This window comes from Corvus brachyrhynchos, unplaced genomic scaffold (assembly GCF_000691975.1).
Source record: "Corvus brachyrhynchos isolate BGI_N302 unplaced genomic scaffold, ASM69197v1 scaffold864, whole genome shotgun sequence".
NCBI lineage: Eukaryota > Metazoa > Chordata > Aves > Passeriformes > Corvidae > Corvus > Corvus brachyrhynchos.
The window spans coordinates 717,657-730,201 of NW_008237871.1; the positions used below are offsets into that span (position 1 = coordinate 717,657).

The following is a 12,545-nucleotide window of genomic DNA, read 5'->3' on the forward strand; positions in this document are numbered from 1 at the left end:
TGGCTCACCCGGCTGTTAACGTGCTCCTGCCATCCTTGGGGACCGTTCACCCTCTGCTCATTAACCTGTGTAATATCAGTTTCATCACTCTTTCACTCTTGGCTCCACTCTGAATGTAACAAAATTCCTTGGATCTTTTGTACAGATGACGAGTCCCCAGGTCTCTATGGATTCCTGAACGTCATTGTCCATTCTGCCACGGGATTCAAGCAAAGCTCAAGTGAGTTATAGTTCTGTGACACACAAAAGGTACTGATAGGGGTTGGATAAGCCACGTGCTGGGACAGCTGGGCGTGGATTGCAGCATCTGTGATGATGGTGAAGAGGAAAGGTGTTTTGGGGAACTGGAAGTTCCCACTCTTAACTCCGAAAAAGATCACCATAAAGGATCAAGCACACAGCACTTATTTTTAGGCCTAGTCTGTTTGAAGTTTTAAGCAGTGTTTTCTGATTACCCAGCTGTTCTAGAAACAATTCAGGCCTTACCCTGAATTCTTTCAGCTGTATTTTGTTTTGCAATGGAAGAATGGAGAGTGTTCTCTGACATCCAGATTTTTTGTTGTGAAGAAAGTGGTGTTAAAATTCAGGGGAATGAGTTGACAGAAGGATCAAAAAAGGTGACAGAGCTTCTTAAGGACAGCTGGGCTGATCAAGGTGATGAGATTTGTATTGGGATGGTGTTACTGGTACTAGTACAGAGATGATGGAAATGAAGACACCCTGTGCCCAAGTGATTAATGCAAGTTAGGAGATTCTAGCTATTACTTAAAAGTTTTTGTCCCTGTCTCCCCTCCTCAGATTTGTACTGCACGTTAGAGGTGGATTCTTTTGGGTATTTTGTGAACAAGGCCAAAACTAGAGTTTACAGAGACACCACAGAGCCTAACTGGAATGAGGTAGGTTTGATCTTTCTGGATATGACTTGTTCCATGTGCCAAACATCAATGCATGATGGGCAGAAGACCTGCCAGTGGAAGAGCTTGCTGCATGCTCAGCATTTGTGCTGTGTATGCTGCTTTTCAAAAAACACTTTTCTGCCAGGTTCATTTGGCTGTCAGGGCTTGCATATTTTCTCTTGATTAGCGGTAGTTAAACAAACAATTTGATACAAATGAGTCTTGTCCAGTATTTAATCTTTCAAACAGATGCATGCTTGATAATTTTTTTAGAAACACAAGTAAAAAATGTGTTGAAGGAGATGGTTTTGTTTATTGAGAGGGGGAAGAATTAGCTATAGACATTTTGCCTGTTTACAGCCAGCTCAGACCTGCCGCTGAGCAAAATTTCTTACAAGGAAGGTGAGCAAATTTGTGTCTTTGAATAATGCTTTGCTGAGACCTTTGAAACCTGACTAACGAGTGAACCATCTTAGTGTCCGATTTGACCACCTTATAGATACAAATACAACTACCGCTTATTTCTAGACCAATTCCAGTATGGAGGAGGTTTTGGCCAGTCCTTAAGTTCTCTTCTGATGAGTATTAAGGAGACTGTATTGATTATTCTGAGACTGGTGTCCTGCTGTGATGCAGCCATTACTCTTTCCTTTCCTGGTGCCCTGCAGGAGTTCGAAATTGAGCTGGAGGGCTCACAGACACTGCGGATTCTGTGCTATGAAAAGTGCTACAACAAAACCAAGCTCACCAAAGAGGATGGAGAGAGCACAGATCGCATAATGGGGAAAGGACAGATCCAGGTAAAACTGCTCAGCTCATTCCTGATACCCTTACAGCAGAACATCACAGGACTTTTGAATCTTGGAGTTCACTGCAGAGGTTTTTTTCTGCCTTCTGATTGTCTCAGCATTGAAGATTTTTCCCTCAGATTGTGAGGTACACAGGGTGATTCACAGGCAGGAAATCAGCAGCTTTGTCCCTCTTGCTTTGTGCCATGTGCCTACTTCAGCACCCTTATGGAATAGCTGCTTGTTTTGATCTCTCATTTGCCCACTAACTTCAAAACTTCTAGACCAGTGTGTAGGAACTGCACTGCCCCTGGGCCCTGGGCACTGTTGAGGATGCTCCACTTGTGACAGGAGGACGCAAGAATATAGTGTCTGCTCTGTAAGTCATGTGCAGAAGGGCTGCCATCTGTGCATGCTGGAAGTTGATGGATGTGTTGGCCAGGCCCTGGGACAGCCTGACTGTTGTCGTGACTGCCATGTCCAGAGTGTGGTGTCCATGGCAGCAGGCAGCATCCGAGGAACATTTCCACTGCTGAGAATTGGCCTGGGACACTTTGTGTGGCAGATTTGTAATACAGTAGGGGAGGTGATGATTCCAAAGAGCTGCTGCTTATGGGGGGCTGCTGTGTGATAGAGCACTAAAGCTGGATGTAGGAGAAATCAGGCCATCTGTGGAGGAAAACATGGGGAACATATGTCCCCCATCTTGTTCCAGTTTGTTGCGCTGTCTGTCCACAACTTTAGGAGGGTGTTTAAATGCCTGCTCTGAGAACACATCCTTTGTGTTGGAGTGGCTGTTGAACAGAACAGAGACCTTGCCCAGATACCTTTTCCTTTCTGGCATGTTTAAAGACCTCACCGGTTCCCCTCCATTTACGTCTGGCTGTCCGTCTCCCCATGGATGACAGCTTCCCCTGGCACTGGAGCGATGGTCACGCAGGCCAAGGCCATTTGTGGGATTGCAGAAGCAGCTTGGGGTGAGGGTGGCCTGTGTGATCACATCCCACCTTTGCTATGGCAGGGTTCATTGACTAAATGACTTTGATCAGGCCTCTTCCTTCCCTCCCTCCTGTTTTCAGGGAGAGCTTTTGTCTCAAATGCATGGTGGAATTTGGAAGGGAATGCGTGTGCAGATCAATAAATGCCAGCACAGGGTGTCTCCTCTGTGTGTGTGTCTCGGCTGACAGAAATCCCTATGTCCCTTCTGCTAACAAAGGCTGTTTTCCACGGAGCTGAGCAACTACAAAAGAGCAAGTTTTCAGCCCTGAGATCCCCTGGAGATTTGTGTGCTCATAACAGAGAACCCTGAAATCACTGACCCGCTAAATTCTACAAATATTTTACATAGAATGATTAAAAAAAAAAAATGAATTAAATTTTTAGCAATTTGTTTCCTTCTCTCAGGATTGGGCATTTTTATGCACAGGAATTGTATATTCTGTAAATATATTTTGTACTTTAGTAAGTAAAAATACTCTTTGGTGGCAATTGAATATTAATTGCATCTTGATTCTTTTAGAGAAACCTAAACAGCAGGAAAGTTTAAAAAAGAAAAAATCAATTAAAATGTTTTTAATTAATGTACAAATGTTGCATTCTGTTGTATCATAAAAGGCACATGCAAAAGTTCTGTTGCTTTCTGTAAATCCCCTTTGCAATTTATAAAGATACTTGATGAACTACCAGAAAAACCTCTTAGTTCTCAGTGATTTCTATCCCATCACAAATTTTAAACACTTTTGAATCAAAGAGAAGTCATATGACAGTCTGGTAAGATTTTGGATTGATAAAGATTATTAAATGTTTTGATTTTGGTTTAGTTCTATTTTTGAAGTAAACACCATTTCTCTATTAAGAAACAGTAATAATGCAGCAACAAAATCTGATTATAGTCTGCGGCTGAAGGTTGGCTGTCTTCTCCCAGGTGCTTTTGTATCAAATTTTGTTTACCTTAGAGTTTGTAGTTTATCCTGGGCTTTCTGATTTCTTGTTGTTGTTGTACTGTCATTATTCAGCCCAAGTCTGTCTGTCTAAAGGCAAGGTCTGTGAAGTTGGATGAGGATTTTTGTTTCATAAATTCCCTTTAGTTAAAAGCTCTGGGAACGTGAAGAGTCGTGCCTGCATCCTCCTGATGATAAAAGCAGAGAAATTTCTCTGTTGGCTAAATTGCAGTGTATTGTTAAGCCATGTATTATTGTAAATATGCAACTTCCCACTACTGGGAATTATGACTCACCAAATTCTGAGCCTCAGTGATGAAGACAATCAAGGAGACGAGGACTGTTTTGGCTGTGAAAATGTTTATTAAATCTCTCTGTTACATTATGGCAGTGAAGGAAGGAAGGAAGGCTGGAAATTGGTCCGTGTAGTCACAAGTTTCCAGGAATGAGCAGCAATTTTAATAGCTCCCATTGCTCATACTTTCTTTTCCTATGGAATATTTTGTTTGCCTGTCTTTATAGCCAGATGCAAGAGCTGCTTCTTTCCTGCCAGTCTCCAAGTTTTTTATCTCTGAAACATAAACCCATGAGGTTTTAATGTGGGAGAACCTCCTGTAAATGTAGAAGTGAAGTCCTCACCAGACCTGGGCACAGCAGTGCTGGGTGTGCAGTGTTGAACTGACTGGCACACATGGCTGGGGGCTTCTGGTGCACCTCGGGCATGAGAAATACTGTTCCTGGGTACACTGTGAAACTGAAATTATTGGGGGAGTTGGAGGAGGAAGGAATGGACATCACCTGATAGGAGGAAATGTGAGGCTTAGTTCAGACGTGGGCATAAGCTCCTCTGTGAGCACCCCGGGCTTTTCTTTCTGTTGTTACCTTGCAGTCCATCTTTGGTACTTGGGCTGGCCCTTTGGCTCCTTGAAGTTTGCACTTCACGTGGCAGACACATCCCCATGTTTGGAGTGTAGCAGCCTTTTGTCTGGCGTTGAGACTGTACCTAAGTGGGCACATTTGTCAGCAGGACCAACCTCTCTGCCTTGGGAACAGACTGCGTGAGTGAAGTGATAGTTCACCCTGTGATCCGGCTCCTCCCACTGGTGCCTCCTAGAAATGCCGTTTCCTTTGTTTTCTTTTTCTGCATGATCAGCTCAAGCTAAATATTTCCTTCTCCCTCACAGCAGTGCTGGAAAATCAGGGAGGATGTGACCTTAGATCACTCATTCTGTGGCGCAGCACCATTCCTCTGTTGCCTTGCAAAACAATCACTCTTATCTTAATTATCTGGGATGTCTCATAGCAGTGCCCATGGCTATTTCAGGCATTAAGTTGTTTTCCATGTAAACCAGATTGTCCCATGCTGTACGTCCCAAGTGTCAGCTTGGAAACCTTCTACTCACTCAAGCTTGTTTAAGCAGTTTGCTGAAGCAGAACATTGTCCCAGCAATGAAAATAGGGGGGAAATGAAGAAGGCAATGGGTCATGGCTGAAGGGTGATGGTGGGAAAGATTAACCTGTCAGTGGGGAGCTGTGAGAAGAATGGGGTTATGGCAGGACTGGGAGTTTCCAGCAGCAGTGAGACTCTTGACAACATGTATGTCACATCAGTTACAATTCAAAACTGATGGAGTGTAAAGTTGCCTGGGAAACTTAATAAAGGGAAGAAGTAATGTGAATGAATGTATAAAACACACTAACCTTAATGTTCCTCGGTCCTGCCTCTTTCATTTCCACTGTGGCTTCTTTGTTTTTCCCTCCTTCTGCATGTTTTCTTTTCTCTCTGGGGAAAAAGAAATCATGATCAAGCTCTCTGTAGTGGTTTCCTAGGGCAGAGCACAGACACCCTTCCTAGTGCCTGGCTTGCATTTGCCAGAGCAGCATCCCCAGTTTGCCTTTTTCAAGGTTCTCACCACTCTGCTGTGCGCTCTCAGACTTTCCTAACTGCTGTGCCCTGTCTGAATTGAGTGCTGAGCTGCTGCAAGGGCCAGAGACCTGCACTCAGATACCCCTGTGGTGCTGAGCTGCTTGGTTCTGTTGTGTTTTGGGCAGGATACAGAGAGGTATTGGCTTGATCCATTAGTGAATTTGGGGCTGTAGCTTGCCACTGCAAATATCAAAGGCCACAAGGGGACTGGAGGAAGCAGCAAACAGGCAGAGTGGTTGGTTTGTATTTTCCTGTTCAGCATGAGCTTTTGGTGGGGACTGTGCAAACAAGCCCATGCGATACAGTCTGTGAGGGTTTTAGCAGGTCTGTCCTATTTGTACGGGCATGGAAACAACACAGTGGCTCTGTTTCAATGGAGATGGGGCAGGTCACTAAAACCAAGCAACTCTTTGGAGGAACTGCTAGAGGAGCAGTAAATTCTACTGTCAAGTGCAGAGGCAGCAATTGCACACTGCCTCCCCTGCTTGAGCTGGCACAACTTGCTCGGAGCTGCCTCCCTTTGGCATGCTGGCTGTGGATTGCATTCTTCTACTTGGTGTTCCTTCTTTCAGGTCACTGATCTCCAAATCAGGCCAGAAGACAGCATGGCCCCATTTGTCCTCTGTGCTGGAGCATCACTCTTGCTAACTCATTGTCCTCAGTGTGCTCTCTCCCTGCCTGCTCCAGCTGCCCTTTCCCTCTGTTGCTCTTGCTGGCCTCAGAAGGTCAGTCATCAGTTGGGATCAGGACTGAAGCTTGATGGAAGTCTCAATGACAGTTCTTGGTTTCCTGTTGACTCTGTTATGTCCTATTGTGACTTACCAGACTTAGACTTGATCTTCCTGTCTCACTCAGTGTTGCTGAGAGTTTATTCAAGCTTTGCTCTTTTAATTGCTTCCATCATTTTGCTTTGTTATTTAAAAAGCACCTTGGAGGAGTTGGGGTTTGTTTTTTTTTTTTTCCTTAATTGCTGTTGTTATTGCCAGTGATTTATGCAGGGTTGGCTGGGTCAGCCAGCCCTGATGCCTGTTCTCCCTGGCTGCCCCCACTCAGTACAAGGCATTCTCCAGCAGGGTCCTGCCAGCTCTGCAGCGGAGTTTGGAAACAAGGGAGCAAGAGGCAGCAGCAGGTACATGGAGGTTTACTCGCAGTCCTGGCTCAGCCCCAGCAGGTACCCAGCAAGGAAAAGTCTCAGTGAGCTCTCAGCTCCAGGAAGGAGAAGTCTTTGCAAGTTCTCGGCTCCAGCACTCTGCTTCTGCTTGTCCTTTGCAGCAGTGTGAAAGTCACTCTTGAGACAGAGCAGGGTGGTGTTTGGCTCAAATTTTTTAACAGCTATTGACATTCTTTTGTTTTGTGCAGTGGTGGGAATTCCCTGGTCGCTACTGAGACATACTCAGCAATACCTGTTAGCTTAAATAAGCTGTAACTGGATTCTGCTGGACTCCTCCTTTAAAGTTTTTGGCAAATATTCAAACCCTCTTTCCTCTTTAGTCTTAAGCTGTCTCTCCCTGCTATAAATAATACACTCAGTGACTCCATTCTAAAAGTGTATGAAAAACTGGTTCCCAGCAAGAGGATTGTCTGTTACTGTGTCCATCAGCAGGGCCATTTTGGCAGCTTAACCAGATGACTCTTTAGAGCTGGAGATCAAGCTTTCAGGAATACTCAATTTCATGGTTGCTCCTCATAGGAAACCAGACACTTCAGAAGTGGTTTCCTCTTGATTCTGGGAAAGAATGCAGTTGTTGAAAGAAACCAAACTTCCAGCACGGAAGTTCAGGGTAGAACAACCTAGAAACTGGCCAGCTCGTAGGGCCCTCGGCCAGCCCTGCAGGCGGGGGCGGATCTTTTCTGCTGGAGTTAAAAGCGAACCCCCTTGGCGAGCAGTCCTGTGTTCAGGGTCACTGAGGCACTGAAGCCAAGTACTGCTGCCCATTGGCCTTCTGGACCTTTGCACAGTCCCAAAATGTGGGAGCTGCAGGTTACTGACTATTCCTTACAAGGGCTCTTCAGGAATTTCTGCCGGAGTTGCACCTATAGGAGCCGGTCCAATTCGACAGGGAAGCATGTGTGTGCCAGCAGCATCCCGCTGTGGGCTCATGTCCGTAACAGAGCGCGCAGGGATAAGGTTGGCCTCGTTTGTTCTGTTGCTGCCTGGGGTCTCTGCAGTGGGAGGAACTTCACTCTCTGCTGCTTGTCTTTCTTTGGGGAGTGGGGAAGGGTATGGGGGGGCTTGTCTCTGTAGCTGTCAGCAGCATTGGATTGCTCTGTTGATGATCTGACTGTGACCGTGACCGTGTCTAAGCTTTCCCAGAATTTCCTGCAGCTGCCATTGTTCCAGCATTTCCCTCCCCTGCCAGAGCTCTCTGGCCCTGCACGGGGCTCTGTGAGAGGGGGGAGCTGTGCTGCAAAGCAGCTCTGGCTATGACTGTTTGTTTGCTGACAGCAGCAAACTCAAAACAGGTTTGCTGCAGGTGCCTCCTCCTGGTCTTACTGTGCCTTTGTGTTGAAGAGCCAAGTGTTACAAAGCTGTCTCAGGAGGCACTGAATTCTCGCTTTGGCTGGTTCCAATGGCTGATCAAGTCCCCAGGCAGACAGCTCTTCCTCTCTTGCCAGTCTACCTGGAGCTGAGTGCCACTCCTCAGGCATTTGGATGTGTTTGGGCTCTCCCAGGCAGTACTGGAATTGCTGGGTGATGTTTTAGCACTTGAGTCAGCTGCTCCCCAGCTCACAACTGTCCACTCAAGAGATCAAGCAAAGCTGCAAATGAGAGATTGGAACTTGTTATTGTTTAATGAGTTCTTGCAATAGCAGGGCCTGGTGGTCTTCCCGCCTCTGTGCTCAAATAGAAATTAAAAGGAAGAGGCTGGTTGAAGGAGGACAACTTTCCAGGATTTCTCAGCCGATTCAAACATTGATTGTGCTCCCTGAGGTTGCCTTTATTGTTGAGCTGACACTGCTCACATGTTGCTGGATTTTTCATGTGTATGAAGCCTCATCAGCCCTGTTTAGAGAACTGCACAATATCCAAAACCTGGTTTCCCTGAAACCAGGGAAACCTTGGAGTGTAGGTTTTGCTATGGAAAAGAAATAACAAGGTAAAAGTGATTGTGCTCTGCTCACTTGCAGAGGTCTTCCAGGCTAGCTGTTTTCTCTGAAGTGTGTTCCTAGCTCATGGGTAACTTCTGTTTTCCAGCTGGACCCCCAGGTGCTGCAGGACAAAGATTGGCAGCGCACAGTCATCTCAATGAATGGGGTAAGTGTGGCAAACAGAAATTAGCTCTGCTTCTGTACCTCCTGTGGGCTTCATTTCTTTGCTCTTCATTGCAGCATGAAAAAAAAAAAAAAAGGAAATGTTTAAGAAGTCACATCTGTTCTCTTTGGTTCAGGTGGAAGTGAAGCTGTCGGTGAAGTTCACCAGTCGGGAGTTCAGCCTGAAAAGGATGCCGTCCCGCAAGCAGACGGGCGTGTTTGGGGTCAAGATTGCTATTGTCACCAAGTGAGCTGATGGGTCACATTTCTGCCCATTGTGTTTTAGAAGACAGCTGGCCAGTGGGGTGCACCTGCCGGTGTCCTCCTGAGGGATTAGGCAGTTCAGTCAGTCTGCTCCACTAGTCTAGGAGTGTAGATGTGGCTGCAGACAAGAGATGCTTTACAATCTCTGAGCTTCATTTTTTGCAGAGATAAAAACAAATGTGCACACAGGCTGTTTACTGACAGCCTATCACTCCTCTGAATCTAGACATCCTCCTTGCCCTTGCCTTCTCTGTAGTTAGCTGATGTGGTCACAAATTTCCAGAGCCACTGACCAGTGATGTTTCCTTTCCATAATCAAAAATGTTTGAGGTCTTTGGATCCCATTGTATTATTTTAACCCCTGATCCTTTGTCATGAATCATTTGCCAGCAGAAACCTGTTTGTTCTGTTGTATGGTTTGGGAAGTGTGGTATTTCCTCCCCATGGAATTGCATCAGTTTGAAAGCAACAGAGTTACTAAGTATCTGAGGACTGTTTGGGAGTCCTCTGATTACCTGAGCAGAGCCGCAGGCTCTAGGAGCACTGGGACCTGGCCAGGAGCTCAAGTGCTCGGGGAAGCTGCAGAACAGCCAAAGCCAGGCTGAGACAGTCAGAAAACCCTCTCCAGTTTTAAAAGGAGTTTTTCAGCTCAGTCCTGACTGCCTGCTCAGACATCCTACCACTCCATTTTCCAGAAGAAGTTTGCACAGGGAAATAAATGTTGGGGTGCTTGTAGCCGTCCTGGCTGGCTGGGGAACAGGCACTGAGGGCCTGGGCTGAACTCTGAACTCTTCTGTCTGGCTTTCTTAGGAGAGAGAGGTCGAAGGTGCCGTACATTGTACGGCAGTGCGTGGAGGAGATCGAGCGGCGTGGGATGGAGGAGGTGGGGATCTACCGCGTCTCTGGGGTTGCAACCGACATCCAGGCTTTGAAAGCTGCCTTTGATGTCAGTAAGTATTTGTGTCTGATGTTTCCTTTGCTCTGTGAGAACCTGCCTGAGCGCCCTGTCAGGTGGCTGTGCTATTTTTAATCTTATGTTGCCCAAGAAGCGTTAAGAAGTAGAGATTCTCACTCAAGGAAAATAATTTTATCCCTGGCTGCATATTTTATTAATATTCTTCAGCTGCTGACATAACAGAAGGCACACAACAGGATGGATCCTTGCACCAAAGCATGCTTTTTTTTTCTTCCCATGACATCATGGGTTTACCCGCCTTGCCAAATCTCTGTAAATGGCAGACACCTTTCTTGGGGGAAACATCACCAATCAGAAGTCATAATTTTCTCTCTGTTGTGAGGTGTCCAAATTAATAGAAATCCTTAAAATAAAGAACGTTTTGTGAAAACCGATGTTCCTTAGAATTAGTAAGGGTATTCATGAAGCTGGGGTTGGGTGGTCAGGGCTTCTCTTCCTAACTCCATCTGGACTGATGTGCACAGCCTCAGAAAATTAGATCACTTTGAGCAACCCTTGCAAAGCTCTCTTTGATCTTGAGCAGAAAAAGGCTCCTTACTGGTGCTACATTTAAAAGTGTGGCCTGTATGTCCCAAAAGACACCTGAGATCAGGCAGGTGAAACATCTCCAAATTGCTGAGGTACAAAAAGTGAGTTTCTACCCTACTTCCAGCTTCCACATGATGGTCCAAGAACTGTTCAAGCCACATAGGGCCTGTGCCAGACACCCAAATTCACCCTTCCTGCACTTTTCCTTCACTTTTTTAGTGAAATTTCCTTCTTGTGCTTTCTTTTCAATCACCCTAAGCTATCAAAAACCACTGATGAAATAGTGCTCTAGTGCAAGTAAGGGTCTTTCACAGTTTGAAAAACAAGGTTTTTCATTTCTGTTAAATGCTGGCTTACACTGTTTTATGAAAGCAGTGCTGATCAATGCTTAGTTTAGGGAGAGGGGGTGGTTTTGTTGTTCTTAATAGTAAAAAACTGAAGTGTAAGCCCTGAATTGCCTGTGTACTTTAGCTGCAGTCCATGGGGAGTTGAGAATCTCAGAATCTCTTATTCTAAGCTGTTAGAGGCAGGGAGTTGGAATAACAACTGCTGTCAGTAATAAAAGTTGAAATGTGTATAAATACAGTCAAGTGGGGCTTGTTCAGATCCGGCCAGGGTCGCTGGCACAGCACAGCTAGCCCTGGGAGGGTGAGGTTCCCTGGCTTGATGTAAAGCAATGAAGTGTTTGCAATCATTTGTGCAGCACTTCTCAGCTGGAAGGTTGCTCATTTAATCTGGAGAAATGTAAACAGGAAAGCTCCCAGCTATTTGGACAGAGATAAAAGATAAACAGACCCAAAGCAAGGAAAAGAAGGAATGCAAGGCCAGGAGTTCCTTTACCTTGCCTCTGCTCTCCCCTCTTTCAGATAACAAGGATGTGTCAGTGATGATGAGTGAGATGGACGTTAATGCCATTGCAGGCACCCTCAAACTGTACTTCCGGGAGCTGCCGGAACCCCTCTTCACAGACGAGCTGTATCCCAACTTTGCTGAAGGCATTGGTAGGTGCCACACAAGGAACCCTTGATAATGGAAACTCTTCCATAGGAAGCTGCTCTTAAAGCAACATAAACCCCATATTTATAGTGTTGGACAGAAGCCTGGAACAAGTTGTGAGGGGAGTGGAATGGAGCTCAGAATGGAGCGTTGGAATGACATCACCTTGCCACGTGGTGGAATATGGGCACTTGCCATGCTGCTCTGAAAGCTGCAAAAGCCCAGGTTTCTGAAGGATAGGGTCAGGACAGAATGCCAGCCTACCTGCTGGGGCTGTGCACACTGACTGCCCAGGCAGGCTTCAGGGAAGCCCCCTTTGGAGGGAAGGGCAGATATAGACCTCATCTTATCTTGATGCAGAGAAAAACATCAATGATTGAAAGTCTCAAAGCGCTTGAACTGCTTGAGAGAAAAGGATTCTTAATGCATTTGTGAAATAAAGGAACAAGATGCTGTGGGGTATTGATGTGCAACTCTGCCCTTCCAGCCTATGATGATGTAATCACAGTCCTTTTGGGACCATCTGTATTGGCTGTTCTGGGACATGGCTCAGTCAGATTCACGCTTGCTGCCTGTGGTGATGTTTCGTTCTCTGTCTTGTAGCACTTTCAGATCCTGTTGCAAAGGAGAGCTGTATGTTGAATCTGTTGCTGTCACTTCCAGAACCCAACCTTGTGACATTCCTTTTCCTTCTGGACCATTTAAAAAGGTAATATGTGGTTCCTTGGGAAATGCATTTAATGTGTAAAGCATCGCTATTTTGAAAAGTGGAGCCTTTTCTTTAAATGCCTGCTGAATCACATAAATGAAGAAGTATTTGCTGATCTGCTGTGAATGCTCATCAGATAATTATTGTCTCATACTCACTTAGTGAGGCAGTAAATCCTGAATTCCATTCCCACTCGTACTGAAAAAGGATTAGAACTGGAGGAAAGGAGTAACAGAAGAGTCAGGGCTTATCTATGGCAAATGCAGATT

General features: G+C 45.7%; 1 protein-coding gene across 2 annotated transcripts in view; it reads left to right on the forward strand.

Moving 5' to 3' along the window:
* BCR (BCR, RhoGEF and GTPase activating protein) overlaps positions 1-12,545 on the forward strand; it is a 95,692-nt gene that overhangs the window by 79,821 nt on the left and 3,326 nt on the right. For both annotated transcript variants that reach the window (XM_008632086.2, XM_017732247.1), the window contains exons 14-21: positions 146-220; positions 799-896; positions 1,565-1,696; positions 8,748-8,807; positions 8,941-9,050; positions 9,878-10,017; positions 11,438-11,572; positions 12,171-12,276. In XM_008632086.2, the coding sequence (XP_008630308.1) occupies positions 146-220; positions 799-896; positions 1,565-1,696; positions 8,748-8,807; positions 8,941-9,050; positions 9,878-10,017; positions 11,438-11,572; positions 12,171-12,276 (856 nt within the window). The remainder of the gene's footprint in view (positions 1-145; positions 221-798; positions 897-1,564; positions 1,697-8,747; positions 8,808-8,940; positions 9,051-9,877; positions 10,018-11,437; positions 11,573-12,170; positions 12,277-12,545) is intronic.